The sequence below is a fragment of the Chelonia mydas genome, chromosome 1 (genome assembly GCF_015237465.2).
Source record: "Chelonia mydas isolate rCheMyd1 chromosome 1, rCheMyd1.pri.v2, whole genome shotgun sequence".
Lineage (NCBI taxonomy): Eukaryota > Metazoa > Chordata > Testudines > Cheloniidae > Chelonia > Chelonia mydas.
In genome coordinates this window covers 131,592,498-131,617,921 of record NC_057849.1, presented here as the reverse complement: position 1 = coordinate 131,617,921, position 25,424 = coordinate 131,592,498, and the positions used below count along the sequence as shown (strand labels likewise).

General features: G+C 38.8%; 1 protein-coding gene across 1 annotated transcript in view; it reads right to left on the bottom strand.

Moving 5' to 3' along the window:
- Positions 1-25,424, bottom strand: part of MSL3 (MSL complex subunit 3) — a 37,295-nt gene that overhangs the window by 10,132 nt on the left and 1,739 nt on the right. The window contains 15 exon segments of the mRNA XM_043537810.1: positions 5,923-5,981; positions 6,596-6,695; positions 7,461-7,570; positions 10,767-11,029; positions 11,566-11,724; positions 18,252-18,412; positions 18,851-18,934; positions 18,937-18,975; positions 19,894-19,962; positions 19,964-19,983; positions 21,501-21,524; positions 21,527-21,584; positions 21,586-21,601; positions 22,055-22,150; positions 23,802-23,884. Coding sequence (XP_043393745.1) covers positions 5,923-5,981; positions 6,596-6,695; positions 7,461-7,570; positions 10,767-11,029; positions 11,566-11,724; positions 18,252-18,412; positions 18,851-18,934; positions 18,937-18,975; positions 19,894-19,962; positions 19,964-19,983; positions 21,501-21,524; positions 21,527-21,584; positions 21,586-21,601; positions 22,055-22,150; positions 23,802-23,884 — 1,341 coding nt within the window.

The window sequence follows — 25,424 nt, the reverse complement described above, 5'->3', positions numbered from 1 at the left end:
CTTAGCATTTGTCCTTATTGAATTTCATCCTATTTACTCCAGACCATTTCTCCAGTTTGTCCAGATCATTTTGAACTACAATCCTATCCTCCACAGCACTTGCAACCCCTCCCAGCTCAGTATCGTTCTCAGACTTTATAACTGTACTCTCTATGCCATTATCTAAATCATTTATGAAAATATTGAACAGAACCAGACCTAGGACAGATCTCTGCGGGACCCCATACTATATGCTCTTCCAGCTTAACTGATAACCACTGAAAACTACTCTCTGGGAATGATTTTCCAACCAGTCATGCATCCACCTTATAGTAGCTGTAGCTAAGCTATATTTCCCTAGTTTGTTCATGAGGTCATGCAAGACAGTATCAAAAGCTTTAGTAAAGTCAAAATATACCACATCTACCACTTCCCCGCATCGACAAGGCTTGTTACCCTGTCAAAGAAAGCTATTAGGCTGGTTTGACACGGTTTGTTCTTGACAATTCCAAACTGATACTTATCACCTTATTATCTTGTAGGTGTCTGCAAAATTGATTGGTTAATTATTTGCTCCATTATCTTTCTTGGTACTGAAGTTAAGCTGACTGGTCTGTAACTCCCTGGGTTTTTCTTATTCCCCTTTTTATAGATTGGCACTATATTTGCCCTCTTCCAGTCCTCTGGAATCTCCCCCATCCACCATGACTTTTCTAAGATAACTGTTAACAGGTCAGATATCTCCTCAGTGAGCTCCTTGAGTATTCTAGGATGTAATTCATCAGGCCTGGGTGACCTGAAGACATCTAACTTGTCTAAGTAATTTTTAACTTGTTTTTGCCTATTTTAACCTCAGATCCTACTTAATTTTCACTGGCATTCACTATATTAGATGTCCAATTGCTACTAACAAAAAAAAAAAAAAAAAAGGTATTTAGCACTTCCGCCATTTCCACATTTTCTGTTATTGTCTTTCCCCCCCTCATTGAGTAATGTGCCTACCTTGCCTTTGGTCTTCCTCTTGCTTCTAATGTATTTGTAGAATGTTTTCTCGTTAGCCTTTATCTCTCTAGCTAGTATAATCTCATTCTGTGGCTTGGCCTTTCTACTTTTGTCCCTACATGCTTGTATTGTTTTTTTTCCCATATTCATTCTTCATAATTTGACCTAGTTTCCACTTTTTGAAGGACCTGTTTTTGAGTTTCAAATTATTGAAGATCTCCTTGATAAGCCAAGGGGCTCTCTCACCATACTTCCTATCTTTCCTATGGAGTGGGATAGTTTGCTCATGTGTCAGTAATAATGTCTCTTTGAAAAACTGCCAAACTTTCTCCAACTGCTTTTCCCCTTATACTTGTTTCCCTTGGGATCTGACCCACCAAATCCCTGAGTTTGTTAAAGTCTGCCTTCTTGAAATATGTTATCTTTGTTGTGCTGTTTTCCCTCCTACCAGTCCTTAGGATCATGAACTCTACCGTTTCATGATCACTTTAACCCAAGCTGCCTAGAATCACAGAAGTGTAGGACTGGAAGGGAATACTGATAGAATACTCTCTCTATTATCACAACCAAGAAATGGCAACTTAGGCACTAGCCTCAATGGCAACCCAGTTTTACCTTCTTACAGCAAGTGTTTTGAGCTGTTTAGGACTCAGGGTCAGTGTTCTCTCAAGTGCCAGTTTTAATTTGCAAAAAGTGTTCTGTACTTAAAATTGATTTCTCAACAGTACATGAAGAAATGCTCACTATAGTCTATAAGACTGCTCTGCTGAGCACAATGGGTACACTGTTCATTTAATGAAAAAACAAACAGTGTATATTTTCTATATTTCTTACTACAACATATTTATTCTGGAAAATTGAAATCAATCATGTCCAGAAACAATCTGACATTTGACTGAGAAGTATTACAGAGCAGTATCTCATTTATAACATCCACCAGGCTGTGAGCAAATGTAGTGTAAAATGAGCTTCCAGACAAAAGTGGTATATCAAAGAAAGTTTCTCAATTCAGGATAGACTGCAATAGCCCAAAGACTTAAGTGAAACTATAAATTTAAACACTAAATTCATCTCTCTAAAGTTCAGAGATTAAATCCCTGTCTACACTAGAGATCAAAATGCTTAACTGATTTTTTTCTTAAATAAAATTTAAACATGGTTCATGCCAATAGTGTAATAGCAAACTACTTATGCCTGATCTATACTGGTTAGTTAAAAAGGGGTTTAGGAACACTGTTATACTGATATGGACAGCGTAGATCTCTTCCCTTCGATCAGCCACAAGTTAAAGAAAAAATGAGAGATCTTCAGCCTGCCATTCTGAACTGTCCAACTTCTCACCGAGACGTTCACCGAGAACTGTCCTCAGGTGAGCAGGCTGCTTGTCTCTAACAAACTCAGCTCCTATTTATTAAAGGGGAAATAAATCTCACTCAAAGTGCAGGGGAGAGGGAAAAGAGACTCTATACTGAACATTCACTAGTCATCTTCCTCTCCAAATGTGGAAGACTGCTAGCATATGCAATATGAGGAGAAAGCCAACATGAAGAGTTAAGTTCTCTTCACTCAATTTCTCCTTTGTTAAGGACTAATTTGACAATTTTAAAAATAGTTATTTTTACCTTTAAAATTAAGGTTCTGAAGTTCTGAGTTTTTGCAAAATTATATTCCCTAGGGCAGTGGTCTCCAATCTTTTTATGCCCAAGATCACTTTTAAGGGCAACCTAGGATCTACTCTGCCTCTGCCCCTTCCCCGAGGCCCCTGCCCCGCTCACTCCTCTCCCCTTTCCCCCCGCCACTCGCTCTCTCCCACCCTCGCTCACTTTCACCAGGCTGGGGTATGGGGTTGGGGTTCGGGAGGGGGTGCTGGCTCTGGGCTGGGGCCAAGGGGTTCACAGTGTAGGAGGGAGCTCTGGGTTGAGCCTGGGGCAGGGGTGCAGGAGGGGGTGAGGGGTGCAAGTTCTGGGAGGAAGCGTGGGTGCAGGAGGGGCTCCTGGCTGGGGCTGAGTGTTAGAGCCACCACCCTGTACCACCTCTTGCACCCCGAGAGGGGGGTCAGGGCTGAGGCTTGGGGTATAGGAGTGGGTTCCGGGAGCAGGAGGGGATATGGGGTGATGGCTCTGGGAGGGGGCTCAGGGCTGGTGCTTTCAGGCAGGAGCAGCACGTGGAAGGAGACCCCTGACCTCCCACCCCTGGGGGCACACTGGCCGATTCCAGGAGCAGCGTGGGACCTCTGCCCTAGCTGCAGCCCCACTGCACCACCGGAGATTGCGATCGACTGGGAAATCCTCTAGGATCGACCTGTAGATCACAATTGATCGGTTGGTGACCACTGCTCTAGGGAGAAAAATCCATTAAACTAGTTTGGATTCTAAATATCCTTGCTGAATAGATGCTAGTATACCTGCTAAGAAAAGCAGTTTAATGGCTGGCTAATAAAGATAAAGGTCCTTCCTAGTGGGACAATTACAGCAAAAATTCAGAATCTATTTTACAAAAATTGTCAGAAATTCACATAAAACAGGTGTAAGAACCTCCTATAGCAAGAGCTACATTTAGCAAGAGCTACATTTCCTTTAGAGGGGTCCACAAATTAAAAGCCAATATTTCCAACGGTCTACAGATTATAAAAATAGTAATTCAGCATAAGAGAGGGAGAGAATTAAAAAGGCATCAGTCTCCTTCGTTTGGAAAGCACTTCACAAAAATTGTTTAGGAAGCACCATGAAACACAAGTTTCTAAAGAAAACTAATTAACAGAGTACAGACTACAGTAATAAGAATAGAGTTTCATAGAAAGATAGTTGGAGGCCTTTTTCTAAGATTTTGAGTTACAATTTGAATGTGCCAGCGACTTGCTGATTCTAACCTCAACACAGAGACTAAGATATATTGTGATAAAAGCTCCACCACATACGAAGGCCATTTTGTGCCTTAAAATATAATAAAACAAGTTAAAATGGAGTTGGATTGAGAGTCAAATGAAAGGATTTCCAGGAGCAATGTATTAAGTCAAATGAATAGCTTTAAAAATATAGGCTACTGCACCCTCAATATATAAAATTGGGAGTGCCTTTAAAAGCAGAATGATAGTAGGTAAGCCTTGAAAAATGAAAGCACTTTTTAGTGATGCCACGTTTGTTAAGGCAAATGTTTCAGGCTACCAGTAGCCTAGGGATGGCAGAAAGACGCTCTCACTACAAGACACAAATACACGTTTGGTATCAATATAGTACCCAAACTTTTCAAATAAGGGCATAGGGTCAAAGACATTATTTTTATCTTTAAAAACAGTCAGGAGGTGCTTAGATACTTCCATGACTGAGACCATATACGGAAAACAGTGGAACAGAGGCACTGAAACTATGCAATATACGAGAGAGAGAAAGAGATCAAAGAAACACTACGCTAGAAGCTCTGCTCAACCATCACTACAAACCAACAAAAAGTTTATTTTTATAAGTTAAAACTTGAAATAGTTCAGCAACATCCATAATTAGGTGGTATGTTAGTGATTAAGAGTAGAAATTTCAGCATGATAATCTGATGGAAGTAAGACAGATATGGACTGAAGTGTCTGGCAAAATTCTAGACAGCCACTTGTAAAAGGCAATTTTTTCCCCTCTCTGTAACTTGTTTGTAAAATACCTTTAAATTTTTTGCCCAATGGCAAGGATATGCAAAGAGATATTGTGCCTTGCCTGATAAGTATTTGTGATAATCTTTCAAGGCTACTATCTAACAAAATGTAGATTGTACATATTATGGAAGTGAGGAGTTGTCATCCAGACACTGGTAACTGAGGTACAGCAAGGTGATAATAGTCAATCCAAGCAAAAACAATATCCAACTGCTGAATAATGGTGATCCTGTTACAAGCATATTAGGGTGAGTAAATGTTGACTACTATTGGAAGGAGTTATCAAAAAAAAAATAAAAAATAAGTGATCAAAAACCTGTACCGTTCTCACCACAACTGTAAAGTTATACGTTTTAAAGTTATACTGTGGTATACTGTAACAATTAGGATTTGTTTTGTTTTCAATAATCAACACAGCAAGTCATTTCATATTTTCATAAACTATACAGACATAATAATCTTACACACCTTCTGATACATTAGTTCCACATAACCACTTTTCAGTGTGTGACTACTTTGAAGACACACACGAAGTGACATTAAAAGAGGTTTATTCATGTTCTTTCAATGTGTTCCTGACCAAGTACATTCAGTTTACAAGATTTTTATAGCTTCAACCTTGGGAAACTTGTGTTGGGACCTAAAATACAGGCTGGTTCTTTCCTTTTATTAAGTTAATATCTTTATCAAAGGTTCTGGGGACCAAATTTCTTCCCTCAGTTCTCTCTGTGTAACTTCACTGTCTTCAGGTTATGACCTCAGTGCAAGCTGTGCATATGCACATTAATGTTAATTTATAAAATTTATCTCCAGGCCAAGACAGATGGGATGATAGATGTCTGGTGGTCAACAATAAAAGTTTTATGTGCTATAATTCTGAACCACTGTATGCCCACCACAGACTATAGATGAAAGTTCTGCTTCCCCCTTGAGCCAATCAATTATGGAAGCACCTTAACAAAAGTTATGACAAAGTTTAAGGACGATAATTTGCTCTGGCAGTTACACCAGATGGACTCAGTGACCTAAATTGTCAAGAATGACTAGTGATTTTTGCATTCCCAATCACATGCCTTACAAGAGTCTGATTTTCAATGGCACTCAGAGCTTCCTGGGGAAAAAAAGGAAAAAAAAAAAAAAAAAAAAGTTCAGGCCTTTTAGGATATTGCATCAGGCACCCAAAAAATCAAGGCATCCAGAATCACTAATTACCCTTGAAAGTTTAGGCCAATATTACCCCATCATTTTTACATGTAGTATATGATGTCAAATTACCTCAAGAACAATTCAAAATGTTTTACCAAAGCTTTTAGATTTTTGTCAGGAAAGCACATCTTCCCCAGTATCTCTGGAAGTTTAACTGTAAATAAACAGAGAAATAAACAAAAATACTTAGTCTACAGTTTAATTGCTTTTACCCAGTATTTGACTTAATACTCATAGAAGAGGCATATAAAAATCTTTCCCCGAGCAGCTTCTCTTCTCTTTATAAAGTATTTATATAATCACCACCACCAAGCACTTAATGTCCATTAGAAATAGAATGAGGAAGTTAATACTGTTACTTCGGTTTCTTGACATGCACTGGATATCTCTCTCGATATATAACTGCTACAGAGCCAGCAAAGTGAGCTCAGAACTCTGTCTGTGGCTTCAGCACCCAACAGGCAGATTGTAAATGCTCATCTAAAGAACACTCTTTTTAAAATGTATTTAAAATCTAATGCACATTTTTCAAAATATTTTACTGCAACTAGACAACTGCATTAAACATAAAAATTTCCATTTTGCAATGCTGTGATACCAGTTTGACGTACACCAAGTTTTTTTTAAATGGCTGTTCTGTAAGTGCAACTGGAACCTAATAGTTTTAAATTATGAGCCAAATTTACCTGAGGCCGCTATTGGAAAAAAATTAAAACACGAATGTAAAACCATTAATTTAGATGTACAGCATACAAGATTGTGTTTTACCAAACATCCGTAGCAAATGCTGAGATCCATAGATGTAAGAAGGAGGAGGTGGCTGATCGCTTTGGGGATAGTTCTCTGGCATCAGTTTCCAAGACAACACCTAAATACAACATTCTGGTTAGAAAAATATATCAAAGTATGATCAAGAACAGTATAGCCTTTAGCCTGACTTAATTCACACAGAGATCTGGATAAGAGGACAATCAAATTTTTTAAAATATTTTCTTACATTCCGCCTTTTATTTAACTTCCTTGTTTGATATTAAAAAGGCTGTTTAACACCATTCAAAGCTTCGCTGTACACACTACAATACTGTGTTAAACGCAGAGTCTGTGCCTCCTAAACGCAAATGCACTCCTGACTGTCAATTAGCCTATCCAACCAATGCCAGCACAGTTCTATGAATAAGCATTTTGTTATATAACTAGTCCTACAGAATTAACAGTGGAAACACAGAATACTGTTTTTTCATCAGAACCTGGGGGGAGTACAGTAGCTCCATTTTTCCCAGTCACGCTAATTTCTCAGAGTAGTAATTTTAAACTAAGTATTTTGCTTAAAGGTTTTACTGTGTTTATACACAAACGTTTCAAAGTGCCTTCATTTTTAAAATAAGTGTTGGACAGACAAAAAAGCCATTTGGCCACAGAACGGAAAAGAAGTCTTCAGGGTGATGGGTGGACTGGAAACGAAGCATACAAACCAATAAGTAATGAAATTACTATTTTACTCTGAACTATAGAGATGCTACTGCCCTTCTTAAAAAAAAAAGTTGCATTTTACAGGGTCTTAGGTTTTGCCACATAAATCTAACATCAGTTTGGAGCACCAATTGTGGAGATGACTCTTCAGCATAGCTGTTACCTCATTCAATTCGTTATTTCTTCTACCTTCAAAGCCAGCAAATACTGCACTCCCTTCTTTGCTAGGGGTCAGAGTGATAGGTGATGACGACCCACTATGGACCGGCGTTTCTTCAAAAAGTACACAGAAAAATACTTTACACAAAGATCCATTAAATGTGGCGTTTATTTCATTCAGCTAGAAAGGTCAGTTTTCTTATGCAGCTATTAAACAGAGTCAAAGCCTGCTGCTAAAACCTTTAAAACTTTAAACATAGGAACAAACTGAATATCCAACGTACCTGTCACGAGTTTATCAAATCTGCCCACAAAAAAAACAAAAACAAAAAAAACACCATTGCCCCTTCAGTTCTGACCTGCACCTATCAGTGAAGTCTGCAGCTTTTGTGTAAAGTTATCAAGGGGGAGGGCAAGTGGGGTTTAAGCGAGAGGATTTCTTGGGCTTGGTTCAATCCCCCAGCCCACCCATTGGCTTTTCAGCCCTCAGCCCTGAAACACTCTTGCAACACTTTAGAAGAGGGTCACTGCTAGAAAAACAAATTACTTTGTAAAACTGATATTGGAGAGTTGTGAAAGCATTGTGTCCAAATAAATTTCCAGATCAAATTTGTTCAGGTTTACACGTGTTTTCTAACAGACAGCACTGCAAATTCAATCGAGATGTTAAAGTCCAGATGTCTTCTCTCTGGTTCATACATTATCACTGCTAAAAGACTAAAAAGCTGTCTTTAGTTGCCTTTACTGGAGAGGCAGTGGTCTAACAGGAGAAATAATTCGAAGACAACGGCTTTTGCACAGATCATCCTATCACTGGAACTATTAACAATTCTGGTTATGTACGAACCAGAAAAGTATCCAGTTCACTCCCGCAGCTGTGTTGATTCACCAGGGATAAAAATAAAGTATGCCTATATGTAGGGCCCTACCAAATTCATGGTCCATTTTGGTCAATTTCAGTGTCATAGGATTTTTTAAAATAGTAAATTTCATGATTTCAGCTATATAAATCTGAAATTTCATGGTGTTCTAATCGTAGGGGTCTGGACCCAAAAGGAGTTGCCGGGAGGGCGGGGGTTTGCAAGTTTATTGGTTGGGGAAGGGAGGCGGTGTTGCTGTACTGCTACCTTTACTTCTGCACTGCTGCAGGTGGCGGCGCTGCCTTCAGAACTGGGTGGCCAAAGAGCAGCGACTGCTTGACAGGAGCCCTGCTCTGAAGGCAGTCCGCCACCAGCAGCAGCGCAGAAGTAAGGATGGCATGGTATTGTATTGCCACCCTTACTTCTGCGCTGCTCCCTGCGGAGGTAGGCCCTCAGTCAGCAGCCGCCACTCTTCAGCCACTCAGCTCTGAAGACAGCAGCGCAGAAGTAAGGTGGCATGGTATGGCATTGCCACTCTTACTTATGTGCTGCTGCTGGCGGGATGCTGCCCTCAGAGCAGGGCACCCAGTTGATAGCCATCACTTTCCGGCCACCCAGCTCTGAAGGCAGTGCAGAAGTAAGGGTGGCAATACCACGATCCCCCACTAAAATAACCTTTTGACCGCCCTCTAACTCCCTTTTGGGTCAGGACCCTCAATTTGAGAAACTCTAGTCTCCCCCATGCAATTGGTATAGTATCGGGTAAAAGCACACAAAGACCAGATTTCATGGTCCATTACACATTTTTCACGGCTGGGAATTTGGTAGAGCCCTACCTATATGACTGAATATCTACAAGAACTCTGCAAATCTGCTCCTTTAATTTTTTTTTTTTAAAACCACATTATTTTTCTTCTGAAAAACTATGACTTTATGACCCTGTTCCCTGATTTTGCTTTGGGACAGACAACAACATGGAATCCATTTTTAGAGTAATTTTTCCAGATGATGAAATCTCACTTAAAATGTCTGAATTAAATGAATTACAAGGTCAGAAAAGTCACACATGCTTGTGGACAATGTGAATGAGACAGTTTGTGCAGACTTGAGCTAAAAAGAGCTGATTCTGTGAATGCCACTCAACCATCAGAAAGCTCAACTGAAAACCTTTGGCCTGATTTTCAGAGATGCTGATCATCAAGTGAAAGCCTGGCAACCAGTTTTTAATCCAACCACTTCAGACAAATCCTTGTAAACCTATTCACCCGGAATGTCTTATAGAACAATCCTAGTGACCTCCCATCTGGTGGGCACAGAGCCATTTGTAGCTGCCTATTACAGATCCCAGACCACCTCACCCTACAGCCAGCCAGCAGAAACGCCAGAACTCTGAGCAAGTATTGTTCTGCAACTCTTTTATCCTAAAGTACCCAAACTAGTCAAAATCTGCCAAGAACACTGGGTCCCAGTGGCCCCACACATATCACTGGGATGAGCAATCACCTGGGACAGCCTACAAGAACAGTAATACGTCTATCAAGTGTAATGAGATGGCCTCTACTAGTGCAAGTGTGAATAAGTAAAAAGTTTACATTTTATGCCCCTTTGTGGGCAACAAATGAGTGTGCCTACTATTAGTTTAGAAGCCATAAAGAATATAGAAGAAGATGTTAGCTAAAAAGGACAAAATTTATGAGTGAACAGGACGGGGGGGGGGGAGGGGGAATAAAAAGTTTTTCTTCCAACTCAATTTACAATTCCTATTTCTGACACCAAAGCATCATGGATATTTTTTTTTTTTATTTTTAAAGGGGAGGCTGGGAGGGACAAGAGTAAGGCAGGATCCTTCATACAGGGCAATGAATTTTGTATAATGTGTTGGAAATTTAAGAAGTTTCAGAACAGAAACTATTCTGTGAATAAAGCAGTTATACTGGAAAGAGTAGGTGTAATTCAGCACACTGGAAACAGCTGGCTAACAAAAACATTCCAGTTCTTCAGGAGTGCTTTACCCCTTAACTAAACAAATGGAACATCCTGACCAGCTCTTCTCCCTTCACTCCCTAAAAAGTTACCTCTTCACAACCCCAGCATGCAGCTCCATCTCCTCTCCTCTGCCATGTGTCACAGCTGCAGCTTCTGTGTGACAGTAGGCCAGTCACCACTCAGGGTCCTCTCACTTAGTTGGCTCTCCCTTTACCACAAATCTCACCTCTCCACTACTGGTCCTACCTACTTCCAAGTCTTTCCCATGATTCTCCCGGAAGCCATCCTCTGCCCAGTTTCCATTATTTGCTTAAAACTCCCCCACAGTCGCTACAGATTTCCCCTTTTTGCATAAAAAATTAGAGGCAAAAGGTTAATAGGACAATAAGGAAGTACTCAAGACAAACATTTGTTCTGCAGCCCACAAAGGTGAGCTACACTAATATCATAAAACTGCAACCTACTCTTTTCCAGATGCAAAAACAGTTTTGGCATTGAAGCAGGCGTATCGAGATGCCGCCGTTTAGGTTGTGGAGATGCACTACTTTCTGACAACCTGTCACAGTTCGATGTATGACGTGTAGAACGCCTCAGAGACTGTAGCATTTCAGGCTCAGCTTTTCGCCTCTTGGGTGTTGCTGGCTCTCCTGTTGTAGGCTGACTGTCTGTGGATTGAGGAGTTGGTGGATTCAGCAGAGGTGGACTCGGGGATAGCTCCTCCTGATTTCTAGGAAATGAGGAGAAAGCCTCTCATATAATTATAAAAGAGAACAGCTTTCCAGATTTAAAAAAAAAAAATTCCTGTCTTCATGGATCTAGCTAAATAATTGTTCAAATTAGGGTTGAAGTCTCCTTATGAAAACTGGGGGACAAGTGGTTTATTTAAAAAGCTGCAATCCCCAAATAGAAGTATTTATTTTTCAAATGTTGAAGCCCTTTACACCAATTAAACAGAAATGTAAATCTTACTTTATTCCCAAAATTTCAGTTTCCTTCTATACCACTTAGTTCTACCTTAATTTCTTTCAAAGGTTAAGTTAACCTTCTGGTTGCAACAAAAATTCCAAACCCAGAACAAAAAAAGCCCACAAAAACAATTGTTGGAAGAAAGAGTTCATAGATTTTTATAAAAGCAACTTTTGAAATACAAAAGCAACATGTTATGATTATTCACCCTATTTCAAAATGTATTTCAGTGCTCCAACAAAATGTGTTTTGCTGTATCATGAGGAAGTGACACAATTCAGAGTCTATCCAACTTACCTGTTAGTGTTTGCTGTATTTTCTTTGATTGGAAGAAAGAATTTGGATGAAGTCACCTTCTTAAACTGTGCTTGCTCATAGGGATAGAGCAAGATCAATGGAAGAATGAAGTCAAAAGTTATCCTCAGTCCATCCACCATTTCTTTACATAACTCAACACTAGAGAAAAGATTGAAAAGGAGGGAGAGAAGGATTCAGTTCTAGGTTATGCACCCTGAAGTTGCATGTTATTAAGATTTCTTGATGTAATTATAGGAAATCCCCTTTAAAAACAGACCATGAAGAGACTCAACTAGTATACATGCCAAAATTCAATCTATTTTGTCACAAAGGTAAAAGTGACATCTCAATTTTAAAGTTTAAACCAACAATTGTTGCTGATAAGTTAAAATACAAACTAACTTTAGTCAGCATTTCCTGAAACAGGAGCACAATACCACCAGAGAGGACTCTGCCTCAGCAATTATACACTGCACATGGGGTTGGCGGGATTTCAGCAGTGCTCAGCAATGGCCTGAACTGTTATCACTGAAGTCAATGGGAGTTTTACCATTGAGTTCAATGAGAAGAGAATTATGACAGCAGTCAGTCCTTTTGAAAATCCCATTCAGTTTAAAGATTATGTTTGTGACCAAGCAGAGTAGTAAACAAAATAACTCCATAAGAAACAAGATTACATGCTTGCCAGATGAAAAGAGAACCTACTTCGTAATTACTTTCAAAGTTCCTGGTGCAAGCTCTCTCTATAGTCCGTACAGAATGGTGTTTGTGTCATAAAAACCCCCACTATGGAAAAAATTCACCCATTTTTACTTCTGCTTAAAAAGATCTCTTATAAATACTCGAGAGACAGCTATAGAAGAGGTTTCAGAGTAGCAGTCGTGTTAGTCTGTATCCGCAAAAAGAAAAGGAGTACTTGTGGCACCTTAGAGACTAGTCAATTTATTTGAGCATAAGCTTTCGTGAGCTACAGCTCACTTCATCAGATGCATTCAGTGGAAAATACAGTGAGGAGATTTATAAACATAGAGAACATGAAACAATGGGTGTTACCATACACACTGTAACAAGAGTGATCACTTAAGGTAAGCTATTACCAGCAGGAGAGCCGGGGGAGGGGCGGAGGGGACCTTTTGTAGTGATAATCAAGGTGGGCCATTTCCAGCAGTTGACAAGAACGTCTGTGGAACAGTGGGGGGTGGGGAATAAACATGGAGAAATAGTTTTACTTTGTGTAATGACCCATCCATTCCCAGTCTTTATTCAAGCCTAAGTTTAATTGTATCCAGTTTGCAAATTAATTCCAATTCAGCAGTCTCTCGTTGGAGTCTGTTTTTTGAAGTTTTTTTGTTGAAGAACTGCAACTTTTAGGTCTGTAATCGAGTGACCCGAGAGACTGAAGTGTTCTCCATCTGGTTTTGAATGTTATAATTCTTGACATCTGATTTGTGTCCATTTATTCTTTTATGTAGAGACTGTCCAGTTTGACCAATGTACATGGCAGAGGGGCATTGCTGGCACATGATGGCATATATCACATTGGTAGATGTGCTGGTGTACGAGCCTCTGATAGTGTGGCTGATGTGATTAGGGCCCTATGATGGTGTCCCCTGAATAGATATGTGGACACAGTTGGCAACATGCTTTGTTGCCAGGATAGTTCCTGGGTTAGTGGTTCTGTTGTGCGGTGTGTGGTTGCTGGTGAGTATTTGCTTCAGGTTGGGGGGCTGTCTCTAAGCAAGGACTGGCCTGGTCTCCAAGATCTGTATAGAAGAGTTACACAATCATGTTGATTGAGTGGCAGGGAAATTAGATTAAAATTATTTACTTTAGTATGGTAGAAGTTCTTGAGAAAGTTAAATCAGGAGAGCAAAGGGTTTTTGGTATGAGAGAAAGAAGAAATTAACAACTACTGAGTCCAGAGCTGTTTATTTTTTATTTTTATTTTTTTTAATACACTGTCATGAATGACCATTCCACTTTACAGGCATTAATAAAGACAACGAATATTTTTATAGAGGGCTATAACTTGTTCAGGAAGGACAAGCAGGGTAAAAACAGAGGAGGTGTTGCATTATATAACAATATACACGCTTGTTCTGAAGTCCAGAAGGAGGTGGGAGACAGACTAGGTAAGAGTCTCTGGGTAAAGATAAAAAGGTTAAAAAAAAATAGGACTGACATGATGGTGGGGTCTACTACAAACCACCAAATCAGGAAGAGGAGGTGGGTGAGGCATTTCTAGAACATATAAAAGAAACATCCAAAAGCTGGTAGTATTGGGGGACTTTAACTACCTAGACATCTGTTGAAAAGTAATATAGCAAACATAACATTTCCAATAAGTTCTTAGAATGCATTGGGGATAACTTTTTGTTCCAGAAAGTAGAGGAAGTAACCAAGGGGACAGTCATTTTAGACTTGATTTTGACCGATAGGGAGAAATTGATAGCAAATGTGAAGGGGGAAGGCAATGTGGATGACAGTGACCCTGAAATGACAGATTTCATGAGTCTAAGGAAAGAAATGAATGAAAGAAGCAGAATAAGGACAATGGACTTCAAAATAGCAGACTAACAAACTCAGAGAACTGGTAGGTAAAGGTCCTATGGAAAGAAAATCCAAGGGAAAAAATGAGTTCAGAAAAGCTGGCAGTTTCTCAAGGAGACAATATTCAAGTCACAACTGCAAACTATCCTGTTGTAAAGGACAGATAGGAAAAATTGTAAGAGGCCAATACAGCTCCATTAGGAGCCCCTTAATGACCTGAAAATTTAAACGGAATCCGACAAGAAGTGGAAATGTATTTCTCCATAGTAATCTGTACACACAGAATAGCACAAGTGTATAGGAACAAAATCAAAAAGGCTAAGGCACATAATGAGTTACACTTAGCAAGGGACCTAAAAATGCAGTAAGAAAAGGTTATTTAATATATTCGGACCAAAAGAGAAAGAGAAAGGAAAGTGTAGGTCCTCTACTTAGCAAGGAAGGAGAGCCAATAACAGATGACATCAAGAAAAGTGAGGTATTTAATGCCTATTTTGCTTCAATCTTCATTACAAATGTTAATGGTGATGGACACTCAACACAAGTAATATCAACAATAAGGGGGAAGGAATGCAAGCCAAAATAGGGAAAGAACAGCTTAAAGATTATTTAACAAAGTTAGATGTATTCAAGTCAGCAAAGCCTGATGAGATTCATCCGAGTGTACTTAAGGAACTAGCTGAAGCAATCTTGAAACTGTTAGCAATTATCTTTGAGAACTCATGGAAGACAGGTGAGGTCCCAGAAGACTGGAGAAGGGTAAACATAGCACCTGAATAGGAACAAAGAGAACCTGGGGAATTACAGAACAGTCAGCCTAACTTTGATACCTAGACAGATACTGAAACAAATTATTAAAACAATTTGTGAGCACTCTGATGATCATAGGATTATAAAGAATAGCCAGCATGGATTTGACAAGAACAAATCATGCCAAACTAACCTAATTTACTTCCTCAACAGGGTTACTGGCCTAGCAGAAAGGGGAAAAGTCATAAACATGATATATCCTTATTTTAGTAAGGCGTTTGACACAGTCCCACATGACAGTCTCAGAAGTAAATGAGGTCTATATGAAATTACTATAAGGTGGGTGCACAACTGGTTGAAAGACTGTACTCAGAGTAGCTATCAATGGTTCACTGTCAAACTGGGAGGGCATATCTATTAGGGACTCAAAAGGGGACTTGATAACAGTCTTCAAATATGTTAAGGGCTGTTATAAAAAAGGACAATGATTAATTGTACTCCATACATATGCAGCAAAGGTAGGACACTAGAAATGGGCTTAATTTGCAGCAAGGAAGATTTAGCTTTGATATATGGATAGTTAAGCTCTGGAATAGGCTTCCATGGGAGACTGGAATTCCCATCATTGAAGGTTTATAAAGTCAGGTTGGACAAACATTTGTCACGAATAATCTAGGTTTACTTGGTCCTGCCACAGCATATAGGGAACTGGCCTTTGATTTCTCAAGGTCCCTTCCGGCCCCCCTACATTTCTATGATTCTAAGGGGTTAGGAATCAAACATAAGTTCTATTCCTAGCCATGCCAACAATTTTCTGAGACACTGTGGGCAAGTGTCTTTACCTCTGTGCATTAATTTCCCGCTACGCATCCATTTACCCTTCTCCATCTACAAAACAGGGCAACTCTTATCTCACATGGGTGCTGTTAATATGGGTGAAAAGCTGGGACACCCCCATTAATAAAACACCAAAGGAAATACCTGTAATTCACATAAAACAGACCACAGAATGGTGTGCAAAAGTATGGAGAGAAAAGGACAAAGGAATACAGCTTTTGGGAAAGCATTGTTTTTCAAAGAGACAGACCATTTCATTATTTAGTTGACTCTTTGTGAACAGTGAGGAGGATGAAATTTCTCTAATTTAGGTGGCAGATAATCCCTTGACCTTAATTGGCTTCTAAGTGACAAAGAGTCCTGGAATTGTTGCTTTGAAGTTACCACTTACAGCTGTGGTGGGCAACCTGTTGCCCACCAGGGTAATCTGATTGCGGGCTGTGACACATTTTGCTGACATTGACCGTCCGCAGGCAAGGCCCTCCGCAGCTCCCAGTTCATGGCCAATGAGAGTTGTGGGAAGTGCCAGGCCACAGGGACGTACGGGCTCACCGCTTCCCATTGGCTGTAATTTGTTTTATTTTAATCAACATTTAAAAATCTAAGTAGATTTTTAGCTTTTTTATAGTCTCAATTAGTACACATACACTAGTTTAAATTAATAAAAAAGTACATTAAGTTCTCTATTCCTATTTCTGATGTCTCATGATAAGCATTGGTTTGGGATATTGTAATGCAAAAAGAACCTAAGTATCATTATCTTGTCAAAATAGTGAATAATACATCATAGTACAAACTGAGAAACTGCAGGGAATAAGACAATTCTGAATCGCTGAAACAGAATGTGACAAGACAAAATTAAAGTTTAATCCTTTAAAAAAAAAAAAAGAAAAAGAAAGACTCCATCCCAATGTTAACCTGAAATAGGACAGTCCATCCATTTAGACTGTTTAACTTCTCTTAAGTAACTCCTGAGCAGAAGGGATAATATGCTTCAAAAAAAAAAAAAAAAAAAAAAAAAAAATCACAAATATGCCATGTATGGATGGTTTTATCACTACACACATTTATCTTCACTGCATAGTGATGCTTGAGATCAAGAGCATTCGGCAGCCTAATCACACAAGAAAGTGACTTGCCTGTAACTGGTGTCCTCTGAAGGCATTTTGTGATACACCTGGACTTTTGGAGTTTGTGCTACTATAACCTGACAAGCTCAAAGTTTAACTTTACTTTAGCAGGGGGTGTCTCACACCAGCCCCTGCAGTGGAAGATAGGTACCATCTTAGAGCTCAAAATTAGATTCCCTGTCATGCAAAGGTGAAAATGTCCCATATATACAGAATTCTTAACAAAAGATGGCTAAAATAGAAGCCTCGACTTATGTGACAGAAGGAGAGAGTGACTCTTTATTGTAATGCAAGTGTAGAATAAATATGAAATTAAAGAATTAGTTATCCTTAAATTCAGTTAAGGAAATGTGTTGTAAAGAAAGGCCTTAACTGGCAAGCAGAAAGAAGGTCTTGAAAGTAATAATCTAAGGCCAAAAGAAATTAACTAGGGAAGATGTTGGCTCAAAGAATAACTAATAAGGTGAAGGTGAAGTCTCTAAAAAGGGGGCCTCTGACCAAAAGAGGTAACTGAAGATAGTTTTAAATGAGAGAATCTGTCCAAAAAGGAGCCAGGATGGAGCTTCCCATCCCACATACCAGTATTATTTTAAAAAGTAACGCCCCATGTGAACTCAGGGGCAACAAAAAAAAAGCTATTAAGTCAGCAAGAATGATGAGGCCTTGGGGAAAAAGGAGGTTGTAAATCTTGCCTGAATTAAGACTGTAAATAAGGGTGAACGGTCTCACATTGTTTGGTAGCTAAAGTAGTAATAGCTATTACATCATCTGTTTGTTGAAGGGTATAAAAAGAGTTATGAATCTGAAGGTTCTTTGTCAGACCTTATCTGATCATGCTGGAGAACGCCAGGATGAGAAGGCCAAATGTAGGGAGTACTTGTGGCACCTTAGAGACTAACCAATTTATTTGAGCATAAGCTTTCGTGAGCTGTATTTGTTAGTCTCTAAGGTGCCACAAGTACTCCTTTTCTTTTTGCGAATACAGACTTACACGGCTGTTACTCTGAAACCAAATGTAGGGGAAACTATTCTTAAGTATACTGATCACATGCTTATGAATGCGTTGTTGCTGTATTGGGTGTAGTGACCACTCATTCGTTGGGCTGTTAGGCATGTTTAGAGCAATTGTATAAAATACCATTTGGCCTTTAGACTTAATAAAGGAATTTATGGTTAAATTAGTATTGTGGTAATATTCCTGCATTATTATGAGCAATTCCAACGTCACCTCTTTGGATAATAGTAATTTTCTCATCTCTAAACATAAAGTTGTCCTGATATTGTTGTGCTGTCTTACACATCGGGGTATCAGTCCATGGTATATGGATGGGCACAAAAAGAACACATCATCTAAAACCTGGGCTTGAAATTCAAACCTGCACTTCCTCTACACCCAAACAAATGGTAGACATTACTTACTTCTTTTCTGGTGGGACGTAATGAAGGTTCATGTTGACATGTGAAGTCATTTGATGGTGCCGAGATCGTTCATTAGCTGAAAATGCTGCATTTATGGCAAAATGCTTCACATACGACTCCAAGATAGTTATTATATTTCTCTGACAAGGCAGTTTCACTAGCTGAAGAGACAATTTGATGACTGTCAAATAATACAATTATGGATTTAAGCAATGAGCCACAACATTAATTTTTGACCCACAGGCTAGCCTAACTAACTAGTCTATTTTAATATATATTTATTTCAAATTTGCTCCTTAAATTATACTTTTGCTGAATCCCTTGTGTGTCCAGTTTTGGGGAACATATAAATATCATAGCAGAAGGGATTAGCTCAGTGTTGTATTCCAAGTTTCTTAAAACAAAACCAGATATAGACGTGAACCCCAATTTTACAGATTAATATATTGGTAATTCAGAACTCTAGTCATTTAGAAGCCTTATCCCCTGAAATTTTAGAAGTTTTGCTATAAAAGCAAGTAAGCTCTACATGCAAGTGCGACTTTTGACTACCTTCAGGTATTTTTTTATATACTCTCCCTCATTTAACCAATCATAACCCGTTTTCTCCTGTTAATATAATAACAGTCTTCTTCAAGCTTTTTTGTCAAAACTTCAGGAATTTCTATGCTTATTGCTCTTTTCTTTCCATATCCCTTTTAGTGTGAATCTCTTGTTCTTCTTTCTACAACAGCACAAATCAAGGTAAGAAAAAATGATTAGTTAGTGTTCTAGTTAATTACTGCAGTATGTTAGGCTAAACTCGATCAAATATTAAAATTTCTGCGAAACAGAAAACTGAATCTAATTACTTGTATGATAAAATACATGTAAGAATATAGTTTTTGAATGTAGATGGACAGTACACAATGTAGTTTCTTTCCAGTAATACCTTCAATGTATTTAAAAGTCCTCTTTTAAAATTCTATTCATTTTTTCACTGGTTTTCCTGTTTGCTTTTTGCTCCCTCACATTACATTTAATTTAATAATAATTAAATCAATTGGGTCACTTTTTCCATTTGTTTTTAAACAATTTCACTTTCAAATGATCTCTCCTGCAGTGTTTAGATTATAAACAAGCTTTCATGCACCTGTTTTCCACTGATGTTTTTGTACAGTGGAAATATTTCTACTGGTCTTAGATTCTTACAAATAGGTCTAAATTTTAAACTAATTTGAGTTGGCAGACCCTCTTTAAAGACACTGTGTATATCAGCCATTAAAATCCTGATGACATTAGAATCTGCTTCACCTGCAGAGACTAGTAACATTTTACAAGGAACTATAAATCTGGGTAGTGCTGTTTGCTTGCAGACCTTAAGAGTGGAAATAGAATGAGAAGGAACAAGTCTAATTTAATACATTTTATATTGAGATCAATGCCATCTAAGGGAGTAAACATCTTCTATGGGTTTGAATAACTCTACCACAAATAAGACCTCTATTAAGAGGTCAACAATCATGAGTTCTAGTCCTGGCCCTATAACTACATGCTGCATGGCCTTGAAGCAATTAATTCACTTAACTGGGAAAAACTGAGACAGGTTCAACCATGTAAAGTATTAAGTATTATTAAATTAAGGGAGCTCATAGGAATATACCATGTCTGTCCTCTCTTCAATGTCACTTTCTTCACTTTTTATTTCTTCATCTGTTCCTTCATCACTGTCCATCAGAAGAACTACTTATAGCTGTTTAAGAGAGAAATGAGTTATTTTGATATTTCACAAATTTATTCTGCATATCACATTGGACAGATTCATATCCAACAATTTTTCACTTTGTAACATTTAATTCAAGGCTTGTTTGGTTTGTTGTTTTTTGTAATGAGGTATAAACTAGAAATGCTGAAGAAATATTTTAAGTATTTTAGCATGCAATAGTTAGGAAGCTCAAAACAAACAATGCTCATATATCACTTAATTCACGAACATTCACCAATATATGCAAATTCACTAAAATTTTTCAACAAACAGTAGCTCTTTTTAATTTTCACTGGACTCTAGTTGTAAGCAAAGGTTAGCGTATTCAGCTTAAAAAGGCAAAAAGAAGAAAAAGCTTTTAAATAAATATCACATGATATGCCCAAATGCAAGTTGTGAGCAAATTATACCAAATGTTGAAATGAAAAAGTGGTAAATACTAATGGTGTAAGATGTCTGAATCAGAGGAATGACAATGGTCAGCATGCTAATGAAGTGTTGACACTGCAAAACAATACAAACAAGACCTTAAAGTTACTAGAAAAATGCCCTTGGATAGATGGCTGATAGAAGAAAGAGGCCAGGAACAACCACCAGCATGCTGGAGGCAAGGAACAGATCTCTTTACCATGCAGGTAGGGAAAAATCCTGTTGCCCAAAAGATCAGGACAAGCCAAAATGGTAACTGAGGCAGGCATCAGAGTCCTTGGGGGAGGCTGGGGCCAGACAGAGTAACCCTTTGATCTGAGAGTAGTGTACAGGCCAGATTTTTAAAGATATTTAAGTGTTGCTGTTCTCAGCATTGCAACAACTACATGCCTAAAATCCCCTTTTGAATATGATATTTAAGCTCCTAAATCAGTTAGGTGTTGACACGGTGAGAGCAGCAACACAAAATAGCTTTAAAAATCTGGGCCAGAGTGCCCAGAAGAGCTGAATGAGGGTAAAGCAAAGAGTATTGTCTGCCTCAAGGGTAGGGAGAGAAGAAGGATATCTTGGTGTAACATCTGCTCATTTTTATACAAAACATATTAATATATTTCATATAGTTATATTAACATTCTAGCCAGTGCTATTACATGCCTATAACACCAAACCCAGTAGCAACTCAGACTGTTGAATTTGCACAATTACAGTAAAACTTGTTTTATGAATGAATGGAGGATGGAGTTCATAAAACTGAGTATATCAATTTACAGTAGATACAGGATATGTTGCAGGATGGTGCCGTGTATCATTTTCTTCTTGTCCTTCAAATCAGTGCAAAGTGATTACCAACACAATGAAGGCATCAGAATGTGAAGGGATGTCAACTTGTTCGTCATCAACATTGCTTTTGTTATGTTCTCCCCCCCCGATCTACTCAGGAAAAATTGTTCATATAACTGGTTGTTCATAAGATTGGAGTTTGTAAAATTGAGATGCCACAGTAGTTTAATAAGTTAACAATTTTGTAAATAGCACAATGCAAGTGTAGTCATCAAATCAAAGAGAAGACAACTTACAATTTTCACTACTCTCATCATTTCCTCAGCAGGAAGGCTTTTTAACACAGAGTCAACACCAGGCAATCGACAACATCTCTTCTTTCCTTCCCTTTCTTCTCCTAAAGAAGAATTTGAGTGAATTGTTCAATCTGTCATTACTCCACTTGTTTACTACTGCTGTCAAAGCATAGGAAGCAGTGCTATATGCAAAAGCACGAATAAAATATGCATAGGCAATGAATGTTTGTGATTGTATTTACTATTTCAAAAATAATTTACTTGAGGGACAATATTTGGTGGTGGACACATCAATGTTTTTACACTTTACTATACTCCCGCCACCCTGTTCTTTCTCTGCAGCCATAAAAGGCTAGCAAGTATTACAGACAGATATTTGTTTTGGGGGAAAGAGTCCTGCTTCAAGTCTCCCCAAGGTACTTGTCAGTGATGTTTCTTCAAAGGATGTGGATCCAGTACATAGGAATTTTATAACAAGTCTTAACTATATACCAGTTTTTAAAGAGATTTTGAATGAAAGCCATATGAAGTCAAGAGATAAACATATTCCTTACATGCGAGCTACAGCTTTTCTTGCCAATTTACGTTGTAATCTGCGGTTTTCGTCTGTATCACGAAGAACATGATCTTCAGCTGCCCATCTATCCCAGCTAAATATGGGGCAAAAGAAAAAAATGTTAATAAATAGAAACTGACTTTACCAATAAATACTGAATGACAAATGTAGATTTACAGTCATCTACAAAGTAAAATTTTAGTGCTCTTTAGAAACAAAATCTGGAATTAAGTGGTACTATGATGTAGACTTGCATCTTTTTGCACCATCCTTTGGCTTTATTTTTCCTTAAAAAAAAAAACCAGACACTTTTTCCTTAACTTTACAAGTTAAAGTACTTGAAGCAATAAGATAATGTTAAGGAATGTCAGGTCAACATTAGAATGTTTCCAGACTTCACCATCAAGCAATCAGATTATGACAGAGATACAGTCTGAGTTTCCACCAATACAGAGGGCCATAAACCAATATATCAACATAAATGAATTAGTCCCATAAAAAAGCATTTATTAAAGGTATTCACAAAATAAAGATTACTGAAGGTCCTCCTTTTTCATTATAGTATTATTTCTTCCTATGAAGGTATAGTAATCTTTATGTTGAAATGTTCCCAATTAATATAAAATTGTTGAAGAGAAGCATGCAATAAAACCCAACTTTGTTTTCAGGTTCGAGCCTCTAGATCAGCTCCAGAACATTTATTTAGCAGAGGACTACTAGATGACATTTTGAATGATAAAAACCAAAATTTAAAAGAAATGATTAGTTAAGCAAACAGGCATGCCATTACCATTTACACAATACTACAATTATAATTACACAAATTATCAATGGGTAATCAGTGCAAACAACAGGAGAGAAAAACAGCCTTATAATTCTGGAACCTAACAGTACCCTTTTTATGTTAATTGGAGATCTCCTGAAATTTAGCAAGGCTACTCCTTTTATAGTCAATTATAATACTAAGTAACTTTAAACTGCCCTTTTCCATAATTATATTCCCACTACCTTCTTACTGCACTTTATATTACGCATAATTTAAATTAACATCTGTGTCAACATCTTTCCATACTACCAATATAGATAGCATTTTAATAAACCATTCACAACTTTTAAAAGTACTCATTAAAAACCTTGCTCAAACCAGTTATAACCAAAACATAATGGTAACATAACACTGGGCCATGTCCTTCCTAACTCTTACTTTCCGATAACTAAGGTCCTACCAAATTCAAAAATTCCCTTTGGTCAATTTCATTGCGGGCAGGGTCTTAAGGTTGGTCAATTTCACAATTTCAGATGTTTGCATCTGAAATTTCACTATGTTGTAACCCTGGGGGCCCTGATCCAAAAGGGGATCGGGGGGGCCAAAAGCTGTTGTAGGGGGGTTGCAGGACTGCCATACTCACTTCTGTGTCGCCTTCAGAGCCCATGTCCTGTCCCTCCCCAGCCCAGCTGATTTTGGGGAGATCACATTCCACAGGGAAGGGCTTATTTCACAGTCTGTGACGTGTTTTCACAGACGTGCAACTGGTAGGGCCCTACCCATAACACTATTTCCAACTTTCCTTACTCTAGCAACTTCCATTTCCCATACTCCTCTACCCTCAGGCTAATTTAGGCCAAAACCTAACTTCTACTTATCTCTTACCCTACACCATCCTGTAGGCTACAGCACGCCACTGAAAAGATTTTGTAAATACAAAAACTTTTTAAATAAAAATGGTGCACTGTATAGTCCTCACCTTCTGTTCCAACCATTAAAATGGATCAGATATTCTGGAATCTTTCTGCCCTTCTCATCTTTTCCAACAATAATATCAACAATCTGAAAAAGAAAACAAAGAATGTGGCCTAATACAAAGATTACAGTGCACTTTCTACAGAAATGAGTGTTTAGAGAATGGGTTTGTGGTGCAAGAAAGGAATGGATACTTATGAGTAAATGGAAACCTAATGAACTGCCTTGAACAGCCCATACTGTAGGAAATCATGCACCTTCTCCTAAGCCCATGGAACTACTAAGAGCGGCAAAGATGACAGAAAATGTTTTGTGACTGATCTGAGATCTAAATATTGAAGAGGACTACTATTAGGTCCTGCCTGTCCCTCATTTCCTATCCATCCCAAAAAGTGCTCCAACGAAGAGGGATGGAACCGTGTGGATTTGCAGAGGTATCACATTTGGACAAGTAGCCTTCTATCTCCTTTATGAGTTGCTTCTGCAGACCCTCAATACAGGAGACTAACCAGTAACATCATGATACAGAAGGAAGACCAAATGCTTAGTTAAAAACTATTGAACACTCTTCTTGTTAACAGCATGTAGGGCTAAACGCAGAGGTGAAAGTAAGCCGGTACAGCTTCCCCAGGATGGCCATTTAAAGGGCCCGGGGCTCCCTGCAGCAGCGGAGCTCCGGGCCCTTTAAATCGCTGCCTGAGCCCGGCTGCCGGAGCCCCAGGGTAGCAGTGGCAGGGCTCCGGCGGTGATTTAAAGGGCCCAGGGTTCCCCACAGTGGCCAGAGCCCCGGGCCTTTAAATCACCGCTGGAGCCCTGCCACCGCTACCCTGGGGCTCCGGCAGCGATTTAAAGGGCCTGGAGCTCTGCTGTGGTAGCTGGAGCCCCGGGCCCTTTAAATCCCAGCCTCTGCAGCTGGGAGCTCTGGGGGTGATTTAAAGGCCCCGGGGCTCCCAGCTGCAAGGCCAGAGCCCCGGGCCTTTAAAGATTAAAGGCCCCGCCTCTTCTGGTTGAGGCCACGCCCCCGCTCAGGACTTCGGCATACCGTTAAATCCTTTAAATTACTTTCACCCCTGGCCAAACTGCAGAATTAAGAGAACAATTATTTGCGAATGTCTGAACTGAACTCCAAGTAAGATAGCTATTCTCAAAATCTGTTGTGCTAATACTGCCAGCTGCTCACAGAGTGTGTTTTTATTCCATCTAGTACAACAAGTCCACCTACTCATATAAACAGACCTGAATTCAAAGTACTTTCCACTTTGATATCTCCCAAAAAAACTAAACAACAATCTAGAAGATTGAAGGATAGCCTTAAATCTTGCCAAATAACTTAAAATCTAGTCTGGACAACTGTGCCACACATAAAAACTTAATATACGCACTCAACATACACACCACACATATCAGGAGTGTTATATAGTGCCTCTTAGGAAAATCCCTTTAGAAACCTCATCTCTTCCACAATGCTCACAAAAATCAAGTCAATCATATTAACTAGAGATGGCCTGAAATTTTCCGTTGGGGGGTTTGGCACAAAATGCAGCTTCCACAATTTCAATGTTACTGATTTTTTCTATTGTCCAGTTGGAAAATAGAAACTAAATATTCAATTTCCTTGAAATATTTT